We start from the raw sequence: 21,961 nt of genomic DNA on the forward strand, positions 1-21,961 counted from the left end.
CCAATACGTTGTGATAATCCCAGCGATTTATTTTGGGGGAGCCAGGGCACAGGGAGGCAGGGGCCGGGCTCCAGCCCCGGCGAGGATTTGCATATGAGTAAAAACAAACAACGCTGTAAATAACGAGCCCCTCGTCCTGTCTCCAGCAGCGCTCCTCTTATCGAGTGAGTCAGATGTTCTGCTGATTAAAAATTGATCCATTTCAAAATCTAATCAACAGAATAGGATTCTTTCATATGTTATCAAGGCAGCTGCTGACAACAAAAACCAAACCTGTTATTAACCCATGAACCCCGATGACCTGAACCTGGCTGGGCTCCGCAACTGTAAATTATTCAGTAGTCCAAGAGCAATACCCGTAAGCCTGATGAATTTACACCCCGACCGGAGCCGGTGGGGGTTAAAGCCAATATCACAGGCCCAGGGGTCCCTGGGGACACGGTTCACGACACGCTGCCACTCTGTGTCATGCCTGGGAATACATTACCAGCATCTGCTCGCCTTCGCCTTGCAAATGTCGTGGCTTTTTTAGGTGCGTTTTTGTGTTTTAAATGACTTTATGGATTCAGCACAGCAGGGAGCAGCCCCATGCCAGTGGTGCAGCAGAGCCCAGGCAGCCCTGTATCACTGCCATTGAGCAATACACATAGGGCAAATGGCTTGCAACCCTGCTTTAGCCATAGCCCGGCATTGACCGTTCCTGCCCAACACTGTTGAACAGTTTCCACCCGAGCTGCCTGGTCACAGGTAGCACCAGCCTGGTTGATACATCCAGTTTAAGAGGCTGGAACCAGAATGGGGGAAAACTGGCATCACAGAAACCAAGCTGGAAGGTAACAACAGCTCCTCTCTTACATTGCAATGTATTTATGGGTTTAATGACTCTCTGACCTCTCCTTAAAGCCCAAATAACCCCTGGGGAGCCCCCTCAGACTGGCCGCAATCGATCCCGGCTGGACTGCCGTCTCCCAGCTACCGGCAGCTGCCAGGGATGCTCCATGCATTGGGTGGGAAGTAAAACCCCTGCCTGCTTCCCCCCAAACCCACTGGGTGTCAGCACCATACAGAGGCTTTTCAGTTGTTTAATGGTGAGCCATCACCATCCTTTACCTCACAGCATACCTCAAATGGCACCACATGGCTAAAACCACCAGATATTCAGGGGGGTTCCCTACATTAAATCAAAAAGCACTTCAAAAGCAACCCAGTCAGAGCAGGTTGATCGCCCACTTAACTCCTGGACTGGGGCTCTATAAGCACCCCTGCTATGAGATACCTGGATTAAACCCCCAGCAGGCTGCAGCCCTGCATCCTTCCTCATGCATGCTCCTGCCCACCCAGCTCCAAGATACCATGGACTCCCCACATCAAGACCTCCCGACGCACTTCAGCATCCTTACGGGATGCTGCCCAGTGGGTTAGCAGAGTGATTCAGACCTGGAGTTCACAGCAGGGTTTTGTCTCTTGGTAAATAAGATCTGCTGTGTAATTTCATTATATTACAAGGTAGATATTAGGGAACAAGTCTTAGCAGTGAAACTGAGCACAGGATCCAGCCCCATCCTCATCCAGCCCGGTGACCTACAGGGAGGCACACAGAGACCACTGGTTTGTCTCACCATCACCATTGCTCCAGGGGCAACAGCGGCTCCCTTGGCACTACCAGGACAGGCCAGGCTCACCCAGCACCAACCATCGACCCCTCCACTCCCTCCTCACCATCTAATAATCACACTTGTGCAAAGCTGTTGCCGTACAGAAGGAAAAGAGAAAACATCCTTGGAGAGCCTAACAATCAGACAATTTTTAAGATCATGGAGCATTAAACCATTCCCAATAGGGTTTACTAATCAAACAGCCAAATCCTTCATAACCAACCAATCCCTACAGAGCAATTAAATCCTTCCCCTTTAAAACACTTGGCACGCCGTCTGGGGAGAAAAAGGAAAATTTGCAAAATTCATTTGATAAATTAACCAGGGAAAAGCAAGAAGTGAATCAAGCTTTGTTCTTTTCATTTTTTTTAATTATGGAATTCACAATGCCTGAATAATGTTTAATAAGAACGATGGAAATTCCTAACAGTATTACAACACAACACAAAAGAATTAACCTGGTTACCGTGAAAAATTGCATATTTAATTAAGAACAGAGAGTTCAAAACTATCCAGAGATTTCAAAAGTACTGTTGCCTAAGGGGCTAAATTACACGCTCGCAGTGCTGCTAACAGGGCTGGAGCGCGCAATCATTACCCAAGTGTCCCCATTAAGTGACAATGGGCAGATGACATCAAATTCATTTCAAAAGCAACAGGAATTGAAGCATTCGCTTGGGTAGTGGAAGGGAAAGCGACTATCCTGCTGGTATAAACCAGACCCCTTGTTGATAAAGGCAATAATTAAAGAATAATGTTAATTAGCTGCTTTTATTTGAAGGAAAAGTGCGCTAGCAGGAGACACTACCTCTGCGGCGTGCGCCAAGCAGAGGATGGAGCGGGTAAAGCTGATGGTCCTGGATGGCTGCTGCCATCCTGGATGCTGGGTCCCACCAGCTCCGGGTACCTGCCAGCCCAGACTCTGCCAGGGCTGGGGTTGGGGGAGTTAGAGGTGCTGGAAGAATGGGACCCAGCACAGCATGATCAGGGCATCCTGCTCTGGTTCCAGTATAATGAATAGGGTGTCAGCAAACATTCAACGGGAGGAGAGACACCATGGAGGAACCTTCACCAGCAACTTGGGCACTGAATTCAGGCCCCAAGGGTGCTGCTCAGGGGATCCAGCACAATGCTCCCAGCAGGGAGAGTGGTGAGCCTCTGTCTTTAGGGTTCAGCGCCTTCCTCTTGGGGGGCACCATCCTCCCCATCACTCCATCCCAGCCACCACGCACTGCACGTGGACATCACAGCAGGCTTTCAGCAACACCGCTCCCCAAACCGTGCCCCCCTCCAGAGCAGAGCCCACTGCTCCTCAGCCAAGGGACCAGGGGGACAGGAGGGGTAATGATTACCCAGCTCCCAGGGATGAAGCAATGTTTGCAAAGCACTCCGAGCGCCGCAGCTGAAGGCAGCTCTCCCCATGCCCTTTATTAATCAGCGTGATTAATAAAGAATAAACGTCCTCTGCAGCCAGGCTAAGCAATAACACACCGGCCCTGGCGCCAACGAGCTGCTGTGCTTGCACCACACATTACAAGACCCGCTGCCAGCACCAGGTAATACTTTATTATGTTATCCCGATGGAAGAAAACAAAGGATGCCTGAGGTCCTGACTTCGGTGTAAAACCACAGGAGCGTTACCAAAGGCAACGGCAGCGTGCTCCGAGCGGCTGACGCACGGCGCGGCTCCCACCAGAGGGATATTTACGCGGGGTTCAAATTGGTTATTTACTTCTTTAGAAACCCGTGTTGCAGAAGAAACCAACCAGCACGCACCCACCAAGCAATTAATATCAGAGCTGGCCCCGCGTTCGCAGAGAGTCGCTTAAACTGCAGCTAAAGCAATCCTCTGGGGTCCTGTTGCAGCTTTGGGGGAATCGTTAAGTGCTACTTCTAAGTAGTCAAAAAAATAATTACACAGCAAGGCCGTACTAAGAGAAGGGGGGGGAAAGCAGCACTGAAACCATTTTGGAAGGAGGTGTTCAGCTGCGTGAAATCGGGAAGCTTCAACTTAAAAGGAAAGCCGTCAATTGTGGGAATACAGCGAAGCTCGTCAGCAGGCACGGCCACAATAAATCATGTTAAATACACAGATGGAGCTGAAGGAGCCCATCATCCAATGGGGTTCCTGCCTGCAAGCCCAGGGTGAGCAGTTACTGCCCACCTCAAACCTGGATCTGACCTGGGAAGGGGTGGATGCGGCTGTGCCCATGTTCATTAACAAGCACTGCGGTAAATAACGAGCACTTGAGCTTTCCAGGCTATCTAAAGCCTTTTGGTTGGATTCTGCTGATGACCCCCTGCAGCTGGCGGCTTGCTGCCTTCAAGAGCTATTCTTCATTGTGCTGACATAGCCTGGACCTCTTTGCAGAGGTGCCCCCTGAGATCCTCTGCATGGGCAGCCAAAATGGCACATGCAACTCTTCCAAGGGCTCTTTGCTGCAGGAGATGATGGACAACACACAGCCAAACACCCAGGCAACGGGCACAAACACCATGAGGCTGCCAGACCCCTTTTTGGAGGTGATTTGCCCCAAGACGCTCCATCCCTGGTACCCCAGCAGCAGGGAAACTGAGGCACAAAGCCATTGCCCAAGGCAGCAAGCAGGTGCTGGGACAGACCCCAAACCAATGGAGCATCATGGCTGTTTCACTGCATCCTGAATCCCAGAGGCTTCTCAGCCTGCAGTAGGGAAGGGGACACAATCCCATTACTCTACAGTGGGTTGGGAATATGGATCCTGAATTTCAGCTCTCTCGCAGCAACTGCGCTCAGTCCCATCCTCCCTGAGGTGACGGGATGAGGCACCTACAGATCCCACTCCCCCTGATTAGGGGGATCCCCATCAGATGATATCCCCCCTATCAAAGACTCCATCACCAAAGCCAAGGCAGTGATTTCAAGCAAGCCAGACCCAGCACGGGGCTGAATCCTGCTTCCCAAGTCTTGTTGTCATGGCAAGGGACACCAAAAGCTGCACGAAAAGGTGATTAAAGAGAACTCAGTCTCATAGATCCTAACGCAACACACGGGGAAGTGTTACAAAAGGGGAAAACTTTTTAATAAAGTCTGCAAGTATATATTCCTCCTTTATCAACCTCAAGATTTATTGACCCAAGAAGCCATATTGACTGAATAAATCTTGATAATGACCCCAGCAGAAGTCAATACCTGCTTATTATCTCCCAAGTTGGGGAATTACATCTTTCGGTAATAGGAGCAGGATGGTACAAAATGTTCTGAGAAACTTCACACAGGCTCTTTTTTTCGGAGGGATGGATGCCTCTAATGTGCCTTTTCCAATCCGAGAGGGAACGTGCTACCCATTAATACAGCAAGTGAGCTGCTGTGTGGTTTCTGTCTCGAGGCCTGGCGATGGGGGAGCACACACCATCGCTGCTGTGCCCTAAATTAACTTCATCTCAAGGCAGGCTGTTGAGGATGCTGCAGCTCAACATCACCCTCCCACCCCACAAACAAGGGTCCTGCATTTGCAATTTGCCATGTTGAGTCAGCAGCTCTCAGGATAATCCCCTGGAATTCAAGATGTGGGAATTCCCATGGCCGGGAATGTACAGCACCATGATTATACCAGCACCCAAGGGAGCAGGATCACTGCATCCCATGGGACACACAGCCACCTCTGGGAGCCCAAACACTCTGCTCTTCTCCAACCAGCAAAACCAGGAGGGGGCAACTGAGGAGCAGAGGGGTCGCTCCAGCCCCCAAATCCATATTCCGCATCTAAAGTTGGTGCTGCTCTTGCCAACAGTTAACTTGCCATTCAGCAGAGAAGACAGCAGCCATGGGACCAGCGCACACAACAATTTTGCCTGCATTTTGAGTTGAAGTCTCTGCAGACAGCAAGAAAAATTAACTGAAAGGAGCAGCTCCTGTGCCAACATATGGAGGGAGATGAATAGCGCGTTCTGCACGCTCCGCTGAGGTTATCTAGTTAAGCAAGTGCCTCCTAAAGGACTGGGGCTGGGAGTGTGCTGCTTGCTTAATCTGGTCATAAATAATAATTCAGATCACCAAACGTTTTAGCATTCAGCTCCACCTGCGGCACAAAGGCCCTGCTGAGCCCAGCCAAACTCATGGCCACAAGCAGCAGGAGGTCATGAGGAACCCGGGAACCACACCGAAACAGCCCCCTCATTGCCACCAAGCCATGCAGGGCATCGATGCAAGAGGCTGGGCTGGCCTGAGTTAGGGGCAGCAGGCAGCTGCCTCCACCCCACAAACCCCATTCCACAATCTCCCCCATTTCATGGGGCACAGCAACCGCAAGCACTCTGCTCACTGCCCCCACTCCCACCTCCGAGCTGGATAACCCACCAGGGCTGATACCCTTCCCTCCAGTACCATAAAATGAAACCACATCCCCATCCCTGTTCCCTATTTGCCTCTTGATCCCAATCCCTTCCCCCCCCCCGGCTCCAAGGCCACAGAGATGATCCACTAAACTGGATCAGGAGGCCAGCGTGTACATCTCTAATGGGCTGCAGCACGCACACAATTAATTAATGGATTTATTAATTAGGGAAGAAGTCACTCTTCGGGCTGGAATTGGGGTCACCAGTTTCTAAAGTGAGAGCTGCGGAGCTAAAGATAAACCCTCATTTTCTGCAGCTCTCTTCTTGCCTGGCAGCGTCTCAATTATTCAGACAGAGGAAAAAATAATAGGGGAAAAACATACATTGGACCTCAGAAACTTCATGGAATGACTTCCTGATGGTGCACAACTCAAAGGCAATGGCAGGCGGGAGCAGGAACAGGGCCCATCCCGTCCATTCTTGATGTTAGAAATATCAAGTAATTGCTTCTAATGAAGGATTTGGGGAGGAACAGTGGGATGGGGGATGGATGCTGCACCACAACCTGCCTCAAGTAGGGAGCTGCAGTGGAAGTGTGGAGGAAGGGGACACCACAATGTGGTCAATGATGGTGACATCCAGAGACATGAGTTTCCCAGTGGCCACGGTTTTAACAAGCCATGCTGGAGCATCAGCTGCGCTTTGGTGGTCAGTTCAGCTGAACCTCCTTGGTGGTATATGGAAAGGACCAGCATTTACATAGCCCTAGATCTCTAAAGAAACAGGGCCCCTGAGTGAAGAAATGTCACCAGTGTCCCTGCCAAGAGACAGGCTACATAGCACAGCCGCAATAGAGGACAGCAGAGAATCCACATAAAGAGCACCACCAGGTCATTGGGCGCCTCTCAAGAGGAGCACACAACTGTCAGACAACAGACATCTGCAGAGAACCGGGCGTCGTTAGTGCCACTGCTCCTAAATCCATGTTAATTGTGTAAACAGGACAATTCCGCAGCTCCCGTCCCGATGCACAAGGAGCAGCCAGAGCCTCTGGGAAGCACAAACCATTCACAACCCCACAACGCTCCTCAGCCAGCCCCAGGCACGGGCACAAACCCTGAGCATTCCACTTGGAAAGAAGAAATTCCAAAGACGGGGGCACCCAGAGCCCCTTGTGGCACCTCTCTCCTCCCCTTGGGCACAGTGACCATGAGCATCACCTCACCCTCTGCTTTGCAGAGGTGGGAATGAACAGTCTTTGGTGCTGGAGGAAACTGGAAGGTGTCACCAGTCTCTCCATATGATCCCTAAAAACCACAGAACCCAGGAATTTGCAGAGGCGAAGCTCCCCCCATGTATAGCCCCAAAAGCACCTTTGCCTCCCCCTGAGGTTATCCTGCCCACCGCAAGAAAGCAGTTCAGCCTGTTAGTCCAAGCTCCAGGAATTAAGCTTCAGCCAAGAGGACTGATAGCTTATTTACTGCTGTCGTCTATATAAAGAAGAATTTTGACACATTGTTAAATGATGCACATTTAGATAAGTCAAGCTGTCATATCATTTAATGGATGTCTAAACTCCCTCTGTAGCTGATATGTAAAATTTATGCACTTCAGAATATCATAAGGTTATAATATTTTAATCACATCCGCAGTTGTGGGGGTGGGTGGGTGGGTGGGTTTCCCCCCCCCCCCCCCCCATTCCCTAAACTTTGAACAGCAAAAACATTCCATCAACCACACTGCGTTCCAAGGCTCCTGACGAAGTTTATGCCCAACTCCGCTCCGGAATGCCGAGAGCATTTGCATTACAGGAAATCAAACCGAGAGCGCTTTATTTGACGAACCCAACACTGGAGCCACATAGCCAGAGCTCATCTGCATAATGAGATGTGAAGACATTGATAAAAGATGGCTATAATCAGTCGCTCTCCCCTCACTCGCTCTTGTATTTATTATCCCAAATCAGCAGCTCGCAACTCTTCCCATTTTTTGCTGGTTAGATTAAAGCGGCATCCGGAGCGTGTAATCCATACAGTGCCAACCGGAACGTAATAAACCAAGAGCAAATTAAAACACAAAAAACCCATAAAGGACCGAATCCCGCTATGACTATTATACACAAGAAAGCTGTAAAAAAATACTGCATTAGTAATGTACACAATAAAACAATCTCATAACCCAATGAAATATGTCTGGCATTATCTTTGATGGAATTTTATCTCTTCTCATTTCCAAGACTATTTGCTGTAAAAAGCCTCGACGCCGTTTCGATCAAAGTGCTGCCGAGTAGCACATTATCTACATGTTTTACATATGCCCACCATTCATCAGGGTTGCTCAAAACTCTGCCATTCCCAGGCAGCCCCAGGCCAGCAGAGCTGCTCAGACACATGCATTAAAGAGGAAAAGGGAGGAAATAAACCATGGAAAAAGCCCTTGGAAGGATAATAAAAGGATTGTTTCCCTTCCTTTTATTTTTGTTTTCCTTTCTAATAGAGGGCATTAGGCCAAGCTGGCACAAGGTCATCTTTCCCACCGTGATCCCAGCTGGACAGAAGTCAATTCCTATGCCTTCGTCTCCATCTCCAGCACCCGACCATAGCCATTCAGTCAAGCAGAGCACCCACCGCTCTGCTCACCTCTCCCTCCAGCAAAGTTCCCCCCACAACGGACCCACGGAAAAGTAGCTGCCAATATTTGCCTTTAAATAAAGGTCTGCACCCCCAGGAAAAGTCATTGGCGTGATTCAGCTGGGAATGCTTTTGTATCCGAAGCGCTTAAAACCGTAATCCCTTCCCGACCACAATGAGCAGTCATGGCAAGCCGACCGGCCGTGGTACCTGCAGTACTTTTAGGGTCGCGTATCGCAGACATAGCACACAATCTGCTTAAAAGCCAAAATGCTGGAACTGTTGATATAGTACCAGAGCCTCATGAATCGCATTTCAATCTGTTTACTCCCCTACGAAGCACACTACGCTTTAAACTCCGTAATATCCGACAGGGATAAACCCATTTAACATCCATGTAAATGAGCGTTTCGGCTTTTGTAGTGGATCCAGGTTGGGTTTCATCCCATTATGTTGGGAGAGCTATTGTGTTAATTATCCGCCTCCCCGCTACATCGGTGCCTATTTCAGCTCACAAACTGCCAGCATCCCCCGGCAAACCTTCCCTCGCACACCTTAACAAAGGACTTACCGGTAATTTCACACACCGAGGGCACCACGGCGGGATACGGCAGCCGTGACCTGCCCGGAGCCACAAAGGATCTCTCTCCCGCCACATCCATTGGGCACTGCAGGACCGGCCAACAGCCGGCTCGTCCCGATCGCCTTTCCCTGACGTTCAGGGCTGACCGAGCCCCGGCACCGCGGACCCGGGGCCCTGAACAATGGGAGCGCGGCGGGGCTCCGGGCAGCCCCGCTCCGCCATCCCCCGGCTACCGCGCATCCATCCTCTCACCGGGGAGCCCCTGCCCCGCCGCGCCCGCTCCAGACACGAGCGGGGGATGCCGCTGCAGACCCGCTCCCGGGGGGAGGCCGGGCAACACCGGGGACACTTCGCAGCCCGCGGGCACCTGCGGCTCCGCTCCGCGGGCGGGGACCGCAAGAAACTTGGCGGAGCGGCGCGGGGGGCCGCGCTCCCCGCAACTTCATCCCGCGCAACTTCCTCCTCTCCCTCCCTCCCTCCCGCCGGGGCGGAGCGGCGGCCGCGCTGTCACCTCGGGGGCGGCGGGGCGGGGGCCGGGGCGGCGCGGCTCCATCGCCGCTAGCGCTGCTCCATGCTCCCGGGCGGCGCCGAACAAAGAGCGGCGGCGGCGGGGATCAATTTCTGATACCTATCGATGGGGAAGGGCGGGCGGAGGGAGGGCGGGAGCGATGGGGGGGGGGGGATAAGGGGAGGGATGGGGGCGGCCGCCCGGATCCCCCCCTTCCGCCCCGCTCCATCCATCCTCCGCCCGCCGCCAGCCCCGCGGCCGCCGCCACCAACCTGGAGCCGGCGGACATCAAACCGCGTCCGGTATCGAAACATCGATCCCACGTCGGCGGCCATCTTGGGGGAGACCGGCGGCGCGGACGGGCGCGGAGAGGAGCGGAGCGCACCGCACCGGACCGCACCGCCCGCCTCCACCGCCGGGGGCGGCCCCGCCGCCGCCTCGCCCCGCCCGCAGCCCCCTCGGGTCCATGGGACCCCCCCCTATGGCTGGGAAGGGCACGATGGATGGCTTGGGTTTTGCCGGTGTGTGAAGAGCATCCGGCACCGCGGGGAGGTGGGAATCAGCATCCAGAAGCCGCCCGTTAAAGTTTAGTTGGTTTTCGTTTCTGACCTGACACATCCACAGCACCTTTGACCCTGGTGGGAATTGCAACAGCAAACACGAACGCAGCAACACCCGGCCGGGAAAATCCCAAATTCAGAGTGGTTTAGGAGTATATATTTAAATCACTTAATGCAATTGGGCTCTGAAGAACTCAGCCAACTTCAACAGAGCAATGGGGCTCAGACACCAGCATTTGGGCAGCAATAAAACCTGTCTAAGAAACATCCCCTTTGCTTTTCTACCCAAACTTTACGGTTTCTGCCCCAAGTTTCCCCATATCCTGTTGTACCAACCACACCAACATCCAAAGAAAGGGCTTTGAGCATTAAACCCAGAGCAGAGCTGTGCTGTGATTGCCAGGAGTCCATGTTGAGTGGCAGAGGGCTGAGCTGCCCCTTTGGGTACGTTTTGCAGGTGGGTATTTGCAGACCAAGCAAACGCAGCAGTTCAATGCTCCTGCTAAGGAGCAGGGCACACCTCAAGCAGTCGTGCAGACACATGCATGTCCCTATGGCTGGAAGGGCCTGGGTCTCCTGCCAGGCTGTGACACAAACCCACATCCCAGCTCCCCTACCTGAGATCCAGGGTGGAGGAGCTGGGGGCCCAACCACCCCACAATGGGGATGAAGCATTGCCCTGGGCTTGTAAACCTGGATGCTGCTTTGCCTCTGAAACTGCAGAGAGGAGGAGGGCATCCTGCAGCACCCCATCCTGCCCCATCACGCTGGTCCCCCCTTGTCTTACCTGTCACCGTTTGCTGCTTTGGAGATCCCGGTGCTCAGAGGGAGGTGGTCAGGATCCCAACAGCCTCTACTCCTTGTGTGCACGGACACCAGCAAAGCCAGGACAAGTGCTCCTGCAGCTCTCACTCAGTCCTTCACCATCCCACCCCCAGAGCACTCAGCTTTGCTCCTTGCAGCAGATCTTGCACTGGAGATGCAGGGATGAAGCAGCTCCTGTGCCTTGGCCTCACTTGGCAGCCCAGGTATCATCCTGCTGCCGTTGCCTGCGTTGTGCAGAACCCCTGGGATTCCACCAAAAAGCACAATTTGTGTCGAGAAGGCACCAAAGGAACATCCTCCAAACTGCACCCTGCTCTGCAGGTACATCCACCACCACAGGGACAGGTCTGCTCCTTCCCTTCTGAAGTTCACCTTGGCCAGGAAAACTGTCCAAAAGGGTAAGGCAGGCACCCAAAGTGACCTTGGCACCACGCTAGAGCATGAACAGCCAGGAATTGATCTCCTCCTTCTCATCTCTTCCACTCAGGGAAACTTGGAGCCGTTTGGGATCCCACAATCGCAAATTGCCTCAGGCAGAAGAACAAGCGAACAGAAAATCAAAGGAAAGCTTTGCAAGAGCCAAGGCAGTTTGCGCTAGAGCTGGGGTGCTCCTGCGAGCCCTGGTCCAGCTTCTTCCACACCTCCAGAGCTGGCTGGAGAAGGGGGCTCCCACAGAAGATCCTCCTCTTTGTGCTGCAACAAAAGCATCCACTTGGAACTGGTGCAGATCGCGAATGCCAAGCCAAAACCTCAACCTTGTTACCATCAGCAGTAAGCCCCATGGATGCTCTGAGACCTCAACCATCACCTGCTCTGCACTGCCCCTGCTTGGGTGCACTCGTATCAAGGGCCCAACTTTGCTCTGGGAACTCAAACCCTATAAATAGATTCTCTCTTAACCCAAAGAATCAAAGAGCCCAAAGCAGTGGGAGGTGCTGAGATTTGTAATGAGATTGGGGCTGCAGGTGGTACCAGGAAGGTGCTTCACATTTGGCTTAATGAGGCTGTAATTAGGCAGAGGTGAGAGCAGGTTGTGTAAAGGGAGGATTCCTCCATGGGAATTGGCTTCCATCCCTCTAAGGGCCATGCAGGTTTGGTTATAGATGGGCCGATGAACTCAGGTGGGATGGGTGGTCTTTGCTGGGGTGAGAGCTGGTGTCTGCTGTTGGGTGCCAGTGTTCTCTCCAAGCCAGTGACAGGGATTGAGATGTTCATGACAAGATGCTCCAAGCATCTGCTGTTGGACACCCTCAGAGACAGGTCCTAGGCCATCCCCCTGCACCCACAAAGCTGATCTCACACCCATAAATCACTGCCCCTCTCTGGAACAGAAGAGCCTGCTCATAAATCAGAAACAAAACTAACTGGGCATTTTGGTGAACAAATTAAATTGTGGGCTTCGGAGGAATGCTTCTGTTTGGCCAAATCATTAACGAATCAATGGGAGCCATAGGGAAGAGGAGAGGAACTGCACCCTGTGCCGTGCAGAGGGATGCAGAGCTGCAGGGTGGCACGCTCCATCCCTGCTCCCCCTGTGCCCCCCTGTTCCTGTGTCCCTTCAGGCACCATCCCGCTGGCCCTGGGTCACCCCGGCAGAGCAGGAAGACCTCATCCCACTGTGTGTGCCCCCCCCCCGTCTTCCCTGCCTCAGGGAACGCTGCGAGGTGCAGGTTAATAAATCAGTTTGTCTCCAGAAGGGTTCGCTTTGTGTGCCTGACAATAGCCCGTTGTAAACGGCAGCCCCTTGCCTCCCCTTCTGAAAGGCTTTTAATTAAAATATGGAAGGGGCTTTTCTGTGTACTTAGAAAACAAAATAATAGTTAGATTTCAGCACGTTCCCATTCAATTTATTCGCATCTTCCCTATGGTTTTGATCCACATAAGCCCTTTGTGCGGTGATCCGGCACCATTATGCAGTCGAGGGGTGATGCTGGCAGCAAGAACCATGAGCCAATGGTGATGGTGGGCTTGCTTGGCCTCGTCCCCAGGACAGGCAGGAGGACAGCAGGAGCCCCACCGAGGGATGAGTGGGGACAAGTCAGGCCTTGGGGCTTGTCCCAGAGCAGGAAGACCCTCACAAAGACCCAAACAACTGCTTCAGAGCTCTGTCCCCATCCCATGCAGGGGAACACAGCACAGCCCCTGTCAGTCGTCACAAGGGGCTGCCTGCCCAGTGCCCCAGCTGCAGGGTCTCTGCCTCTTCCAGTGGGAGAGATCAGGGCTATCCCAGCGCTGCCTGGCTTTGCCAGCCTGGGGAAGCCGGAGCCAACCCCGCAGCTGGGTATGGGGCCACTCAGTCCGTTTCCCATCTTCTCACACATGGTTTGAGGTGTTTGATGGCGCAGAAGCCGGTTACAGCAGGCGATGCAGCTTCATGGCATCCCCCCTGTCCCGATACCCAGCCCGCTCCCTCCCGCCCCTCTCCCCTCCTGCTCCTCTCCCCCGCCCTACCGGGTCCGGGCAGCGCCCGCACAGCGCCCGCTACAACGGCGCCACCTGGTGGCCACCGAGGCATCTGCAGCGCGTCCTACCTGGCCGGGGCGGGGGCACCGGAGGGCACCGGAAGGGCTGGGGACACCCCCCGCCTCTATGGAGCACACTAAGGGACACGGAGAGCATCATGGGGACAAAGCAGTGCAGGCTGAGACACCACGGGGGACTCTCCCGTCTCCCCTTGGTGCCCATTGCTCCCGCGGGACATGCACTGAGTTGTGCCCGGCCTCAGCCCTCGGTATCCCCCGGGTACCCCAGGATGTGCGGGGAGGATGCTCGGGCCCCTCCATCAGCCGCCTTTCTGCCACGGCCACTTCTATCCAGGCATATTCCCCTTACAATTAGCACACCCTCTTTAATTAATTTTCCTCTTTTATTGCTTTGCCCAAATTATCTCAACTATGGCACCATTCGGCGCGCACAGTGGATATTGCTGCTATTTATGGCTTTTCCCTTGTCAGCGCCGTAGCTCCAAAGGCTGGGATGGCCACCTCCTCCTGGGGCCGCATCCTGTGCACAGCACAAGGCACATCCCAGACAGGCCAATTTGGGGATGGGATATTGTTCATCCTCATCCCCATCCTCAGGCCAGCTGGTCCCCTGCTCTGCTTAGTGGGTGGCAGCTCCTCCCCAGGCTCCTGAGCTGGGCAAACCCTCCTGGCCATTACCGCGGTGATATATCCTTCCAAGGGAAAATGGAGCTGAATCAGGAAAAGCTGCTAAATTAAGTCTGTCTGGAATAAGCTCTTAAACATGGAAACCTTTTGAACTCCAAGGGGAGGTGGATAAAACCCTCCTGAAGACACTGCCAGCAGAAAGAGGCTATGGGGGGAGTGTGATGAGCCCAAGGAAAGGACCCCCCCAAGCCCCAGTGTGATGGGAAATGAGATGCAGGGATGTGGCCAAGGACACAGAGGCCATCGGTGGCAGAGGACGGGCCTCAGCACTGGGATACCCTGGCTACTCCAATGGCCACCTTCACTGTGAGCACCAGGGATAGAGTAACCACCACCAGCTTCAAACTGCAGCTGCACAGGAATCCATCCTTCAACCTTTAATAATCTTTCTCCCTTTAAAAATAATCATTACCAATAAACAAATGCAGCAGGCAGTGTATATAAGCATCAAATGAAGTAGCTACATGCATTTGTTATATTTGATATAGCCTTGTTAACAGGAAATTCCTAGGTTTAGGAATATGTATTGATTTCAGCAAACATATATTATTTCACGGTAAGTACCAACAGCCGTTGTAGTTAATATACAACAGTTTAATTTAAAATGCATTAGTTTAATAAAAATGCATAAAATAGAAGAGAATTGCATTAGCTCCAATAAAAAATTCAATTTCATAAATATTATCCCGTGTTAAAATGCATCGATTTCCCAGGAAAATGTATTGGTCAAAGGTAATTTACATTGGTTTGAATGGGAATGTACTGGTGTGTATACATATGTATTAGTTTAGTCAAATGTATCTGATCACAGGGAAGAATGTCAGCTGGAGCAGAAGATGTTCATAAGGAAACTGCAATGGCATGGATTGAGCCGTGGCTCTGGAGCATCCTGACCCACTGGTGTGGCCCTGGGGGCCTGGAACTCCCCAGATCAGCTCCATTGATGGGGCTACCCCTGGGGATGATGCTGCTGGGCTCCATGGGATGATGAAGCCCCGTTATCGGCCATGGGCAGGACTTGGCTGGGCGCAGGCATGCGTCTGGCTCAGGCAGAGCACGCGCCGTGAACAGAGCAGGGGTTAATCAAATCCTTTTGACTCCATTTTTTATCGAGCTCAAGAGGGGCTGTCCTATTAATTAGAAAGGCTTTTTCATGTAAAACACAGGCTTTTTTTTGCAGATAAGAAGGGCAACGCCTGATTTTGCTGTGGCGCAGATACGTGTGTTACTCCCTGACATCCATTCACAAGCTGCAGCCACTTCCCAACAGCTCTTTTGTTCACTACGGAGCTCTATAGGCATATGTGTACATACATACATATTTAAAGCACTCCCTTTTTCCTGGGTGCCAGTAAATCCCTCTATATCCACAGCAGGAGAAGGAGAAGATGTGACTGAAGCCACCTCCATCCCCAGGCTGGACCAGGATCCTCACTGTAGGGTCAGGATCCAGCCTGTGCAGCACAGAGGATTAGGTCTGACAGCGAGAAGTGAGCAGTGGAGCAGATGCACCGTCTTACAAATCACAGCAGAAGCACAGGCAGCCATCTGCACCCCATTCCCAGCCAGCATTCCTGTGCCACACTCTGCACATCCAGCCCCTCGAAGCCCCCAGCCACCACTGTACCCCTAACCACAACATGGGCAACACAGAGGAGAGACCAAAGTCTGACCTATTCCAGTCTGGGCAAGCAGAAATGGTGCTTCCCCCCAAAGAAACCCCAATCTGCGATATCTCCATGGCTCCAGGGCTGCCCCCTGCACCACCAGCCATGTCTGGCCATGGACATGGAGCCATGGATGGCAATGGGCAGCATCCAGGGGGTGCCGGCGGCTCCACGGCCAACCAGTCCCATTAAACTGCTACACATCACTTCCCTGATGCTTATGGATTTTTCCTTAATGCCACAAATTAAGGTAATTGGGCTCGGCTGGGTGATGAATCCAGCTGAACTTGGCAGGAGGAGGGAGCATCCGCACCAAGATTGATCCCCCTCATCCCTGGCTATGCCCAGGGCTGGTCCTCTCCCCATCCCTGCCTCTCGGCTCTCTTGTCTGCCCTTTTGCTCAGAGAGAGCCCAAACCCCATCCTGAAATCCCTTCCCTCAGCTACAGCTCCATCCAGACGAGGCAGTCATTCCCAGATCAGGAGTCTTCCCCTCTCTGGGCACTTTTCCCTACTCATTTCCCTGCTGGCTTCTTAAATCCTCCCTTTAATATCGTCCTTACTGGCTCGGTCGTGTCAGCCCAGTATTGAAGTGCATCCGAATGGCAAGTGCCAGGGATTAAGCAGGGTATTTGTGTCTTCTGGGGGAACAAGGGCAGTGTCTGGGCAGAGCCTGAAGCTCCAGGGATCTGATTTCATCGTCTCTTTTGTTCCCAGCCCTGTTCCAGCCCTCCAGACTCCTTGGCATGTGGCGGGGATGATTCTGGGCAGCGAGTCCAGCAGCACCCATGCCCCAGCCACGAGGTCAAGGCCATAGAGTCACAGGTTCCCAGACTGGTTTGGGTTGGAAAGGACTTTAAAGCTCCTCCAGCTCCAACCCCTGCCACGGGCAGGGACCCCTTCTACTGGAGCAGCTTGCTCCAAGCCCCTGTGTCCAACCTGGCCTTGAACACTGCCAGGGATGGGGCAGCCACAGCTTCTCTGGGCACCCTGGGCCAGCGCCTCAGCACCCTCACAGGGAACAACTTCTGCCTTATATCTAATCCTAACTCCCCCTGTTTCAGTTTAAGCCCATCACCCTTCGTCCTACCGTGATGGCTGCTCCCGAGTGCTGCAGGATGTGGCTCCACACCAGGGATGGGGTGAGTTAATCCCATGCATGTCGCTGGGACCAGGATGAGCAAGTGGTTGGCTTAAGTGTGTGACAGGTGCCTCGGTGGGGGGTGACACATGAGAGGAGCCCTGTGTGCCTGCCCTGCTTTGTGGGACTCAGCATCACATCCAGCCTTGTCCCAGTGATCTCAAATAGGGTGCTGCATGCAGCAGGATGGTCACCTTTCAACCAGAGATGGGGTTGTCAGGCCCTTGGAGCATCACAGTGCTGGGATCCAGTTGCAGGCAGGACAGGGAGGCTTCTCTACCCACAGCATCCTGCTTTGACACACTGTGATAGGGATAAAGGCTCCCAAAGCTGCCTGGTAGGACCAAGGCAAAACATCCTTATCCTTGGGCAACTGTAACTGGGGGTCCCCACAGCCCAAACCCTCTCTGCATGTCCCAGCAGAGGGGAAAAGCCCGGCCCCATCCTGAGTGACAACCGCAGGTGGGATTGCTCCTGTGCAGTCCCCACCATGGGTCAGCATCTGCAGTGTGGGAGCTGCGGGGCCACTTGGTTAACCTTGAAACCCTCTTTGGCTCGCACATGTCACGTCAGCCGCTGACAAGAAGCTGCTATTCCAGATTAGAGAGAGAGGGACATAGAGAGCCTGAGACAAGAGCGCTGGGGGTGGCGGATTTACCTACCACAGCCAAAAGTGGGCATGAGGCTATTTTTAACCTGGGGTGGGATGTACTTATTGTTTCAGCCCAAGGGGAAGGAGGGACTTGCCTCCGAGACACCTCTCACAGCAGCATCGGTACCTGCGTGAAGCCATGGTGAGTACTGAGAGCCCAGAATTTCAATGGGAAGAGGCAAAATCTGTCAGCTTTTTCACCAGGATAGCTTTAACGTGCAGGGAATAATGGAGGCAACAGGGATCTGATGGCCAAAGGTCCCTCCTGCCCTGGGAAGGGGGTGAGCAATCTGGCTGCATCAGCAGCATCCCATGGGGAACAGAGATGTATCCCATACTAGCAGAGCTTTCTAACGGGGGCAGAGGGTTTGGGGATCCAAATACCATCCTGCTGCTTTCCCTTCCTCCATACAGCGAGAGGAAGGGCCACTGTATTCCCTAAAATCCCTTCTCTGGCAGACCCCCCCTGGTTAGAGGGAAAGGCTGGGAAGAGGGATAATGGGCAGGGTGGGATGGCAAGCGGCTCTGTTCTCTGCTCCTTATAAAAGATACATTGAGCTGTTTCTGGTTGTTCCAAGCCTCACTGCAGGAGGAGGCAGATTCTTTTATTAAGCAGTTTAATAAGAGCTGAGCTCTCAGTGAGGCACAGCAGGGTAAGGAAGCACCCAATGAGCACCCCTTGGGTGCAACCTCAGCAGCGCACTCCCAAACCTGGATATCCACCCAGGGAGATCTCAATCTCACCCCAGTGCCAGCCCTTTTACCTGCCATAGCCTTTGATGGGAAAGCGATTTCCCAGCTCATCTTTCCTGGGATCTATTTGGCTAAATTCATCAAGGAAGCAAAGATAGAGCTGTAATTTAAGCAAGAATCTTAACACCCCTCAACATTGGAGGGTTGCACGTGTCCAGAGCTGAGCAATGCACCAAGCACCCAGGGAAGAGAGCAGAGCAGCAGCACCAACCCAGAGCTACCATGCAGGACTCACCTAAAAATAGGGTAGTTTCATGCCTTTGTTCCACGCCATAAAAAGCCAGTGAATTAGTGATACATACTTGAACCCCTGCAGGCACCCAAGAAAGCCAAGAAGAGGATTGAAGGTGCTAATTCCAACGTCTTCTCCATGTTTGAGCAGGCCCAGATCCAGGAATTCAAAGAGGTAGGTGTGTTTGGATGACCGAGCGTCCATGATGCGATGTGACCTTCAGCTCTTCGTGATGTTCCCCATGCATGGCTGGCACATGGTGATGGACAGCGTTAGGGTTTGCCATAGGAAGCCATCACCCCACAACACCCAAGGGTGCAGGGGTTTAGGATTGCTGCTGCATTTGGGTGATGGTTGTTGCTCCATCCTGTGAGGGCTCAAGGTGCCCTTGTCCCATCCAAGTCAAAGGGAGGAGGAAGAGGATACTAAAGCCTTTGCAAAGGCCAACAACTCTCCTTCTCCCTGTGCTCCCTGTCCTCCTCTTGTGCTTCCAGGCATTCACTATCATGGATCAGAACCGGGATGGCTTCATCGACAAGGCAGACCTGAGAGACACCTTTGCCGCACTCGGTGAGCCCTCCTTTAGGATCCTCCCTAACAGCTTAGACAATATCAGACCTATTATGTGAGAAACCAGCTGTGAGCCCCCATTTAACCAAGCCCCTGCAGTAACTGGATCTGCTGCTTCACTGAAAACCTCCTGATCCAAACCCACTTCTGTTAGCTCTGTGTGGGAGCAGATCCCACAGCAGCAGGCGTTTTATCCCAGAGATCCAGATGCTGGATTGTGCATGGCCAAATTCTCCCTGCCTTCTCTCAGCTAAGAAGGACCTGGTTAGGCCCATCCCACAGCATCCCTGGGTGTAAGGGCATTAGCGGCATTTATGGGCTTTGTGGGAAGCTGTGAAGTTGTGAGCTTGACTCTCTGGTCACAGAGGCCAGCATGAACCAGTGATGATGGGGATGGGGAGTCCCAAAGACACCCAACCTCATGTAAAAGGATGTAGGCATTCAGTCCTGTTCACTTCTGACACACGGAGGAGCAGCACTGTTGGTTTCAACCCAAAACATCTTCCAAGGAGGGCTGAAGCAGGCTGCTCCATAGGGCAGTGAGGGAAGGAAGCAGCACAGCTCAGTCCTTTGCAGCCCTCTTGTGTGATCCTGAGGCTGGAGAAACCAGAGATGGAAATGATGAAAATCAGCACAAGATTCTCCCATCCTCACTTCTTCATTGCCCTTCCTTGTCAGAGGTGGTTCCCCAGGGCTGTGCTGCTTCAGTTGGTGGAAAAACCTTTGGGAAAGGCTCCCATGGTGTGTCTTTTAGCCTCCAGCAATAGAGCAGAGCCTGGAGGGCTGCACATACCTGCAGCTGGACATGGACACCCATTGCTGCTCTCTCCTAGGGCGCCTGAACGTGAAGAATGAGGAGATCGATGAGATGATAAAGGAGGCGCCCGGCCCCATTAACTTCACCGTGTTCCTCACCATGTTTGGGGAGAAACTCAAGGGTGAGAGGGCAGCTGGGGGGTCAGTGGGCACCAACACCATCACCAATATCCTGTCCCACCTGGGGAAGCCACACAGCTCCCAGGGCCTCCATCACCCTTCCAGGGAGATCCCTCAAATGGTCCTGGGAGGCTTCAGATGGGAGCCGCTAAAGGAAAGCAAGTGGCACTGGCTGCTATACTGTGGCATGCAGAGCATGGGAAGTGGGATGCTCCCATATCATGGCCAAGAGGTCAAACCTGGGGACAACCACAGGATACTTGTGAAATGATTTCCCTCTCACATCCCTCCCACATCCCTTAGTGTCACGTTCTCCCAATGGCAGCACAGGGATCCCCCAGAGATAGAGGCTATGGTGGGATCTTCTCCAGCAGCAACCTCTCTTCCCAAGAGTTCCAGTTTTCATCCTCCAAATCCTGGCCTTGGGTGCTCTTCCTACATCCCTGTCCTCAGACACCACAGATAGGACCAAGAGCATCATGTACCCTGAGCAAGTGTCCCCGGTGAGATCCCTGCGCCCCAAAATTCACACTGATTTGCAAGACAGTCTCAGACAGGGCTGGTGCTGCCCATCTGGAGACCTGGATCTTATTCCAGGTCTCTCTAACCTGTTGTAGAGTGTGAGCAGGTCTCTGCCTCAGTTTTCCCAACCTTTAAGAAAAGCAACAGGCTGTGATGCTGCTGCCCCCATAAGAGGGGACAAAGAGATCCCGCCGTGCCTCTGAGCCTGCTGACACACAGCCCAAGGCATGCAGCCTCCCTGCACCTCTCCAGGAGGAATTGCAGCCCCAAAAGCCTGGAGCTCTATAAATACACCCAAAGATAAGATAAGACGCCGGCTGCCGGGCAGTGGTGACAGCCTGCTCTGCGGCCACACCACAGCCCTGCAGCTGCTCCTCAACAGCCACCACCTCCACTTGAGACCCCAGCTGCAAGGTCCACATTCCCATGGGAATGATGCTTCCCAGCTTTCCCTTTCTACCCCCAAAGACTGTGGGAAGCAGGAGGCTGGAGTTGGCTTCCTCCTCCACTGCCTCCAATGGCTGTGCCCATGTCACCTGCAGGAGCAGACCCGGAGGAGACGATCCTGAATGCATTCAAGGTGTTCGATCCAGAGGGAAAAGGACTGAAATCTGCCTAGTGAGTGCAGGGGTTGTCCAAGGGGAGGGCGGGTGCCCTCCCTGAGGCCTCCCTGGTGCTCACCATACTCTCTTGATTGCAGCATCAAAGAAATGCTGATGACACAGGGGGAGAGGTTTTCCCAGGAAGAGGTAGGAGCTCCTTCCCTCCATCCCAACAGACCCCCAGCCACAAACCCCTTCTGTGCCACTTTTCCAACCTGTCTCCTTCCCGACAGGTTGAGCAGATGTTTGCAGCCTTCCCTCCGGACATGTCTGGCAACCTGGATTACAAAAACCTCGTCCACGTTATTACACACGGTGAAGAGAAGGACTAACTGGGCACTGCAAGATCGCCTCTCCCTGGCTCCCACATGTTCCATGGGGAACGTGTGACTGGCATCCACATTAAATTGCCTTTTGGCAAGAAGAAATTCAGCCGCTGGTGTGAACAGTGCATGAGCTTGTGTGGTGTGCTTGTGTGGTGTGCCTGTGTCTTTGGATCCCTCCCAGACCCACCCCCCACCGTTGCAGCCTCACTGCACATCACCCCCATGTGCCCTCAGTCCCTCTGCCTCAACATGTCCCAGCCTGGCCCAGCTCCCAGCCCCAAGCAGCCTGTTTGGGCTGTGGCAAGCAGCCATC

At 53.2% G+C, this 21,961-nt stretch overlaps 2 protein-coding genes across 2 annotated transcripts in view; one reads left to right on the forward strand and one right to left on the reverse strand.

Annotated features, from left to right (window-relative positions):
* The window catches only part of CUX2 (cut like homeobox 2), a gene marked incomplete at its 5' end in the record, with an annotated part of 62,630 nt that extends 52,602 nt beyond the window's left edge, over nucleotides 1-10,028 (reverse strand). Inside the window, one exon of the mRNA XM_080628534.1 lies at nucleotides 9,966-10,028. Coding sequence (XP_080484660.1) covers nucleotides 9,966-10,028 — 63 coding nt within the window. The remainder of the gene's footprint in view (nucleotides 1-9,965) is intronic.
* Nucleotides 10,029-17,734: 7,706 nt separating this feature from the next.
* Nucleotides 17,735-21,654, forward strand: MYL2 (myosin light chain 2; the record flags this gene model as incomplete). Its single annotated transcript, XM_080628587.1, is given in 8 exon segments — nucleotides 17,735-17,797; nucleotides 17,799-17,849; nucleotides 18,777-18,866; nucleotides 19,187-19,262; nucleotides 20,096-20,200; nucleotides 21,263-21,338; nucleotides 21,421-21,469; nucleotides 21,556-21,654. Coding segments are annotated over 8 exon segments (609 nt in total).
* Between the last annotated feature and the right edge of the window lie 307 nt (nucleotides 21,655-21,961).

Source organism: Psittacula echo (genome assembly GCF_963264785.1).
Source record: "Psittacula echo genome assembly, chromosome: 13".
Lineage (NCBI taxonomy): Eukaryota > Metazoa > Chordata > Aves > Psittaciformes > Psittacidae > Psittacula > Psittacula echo.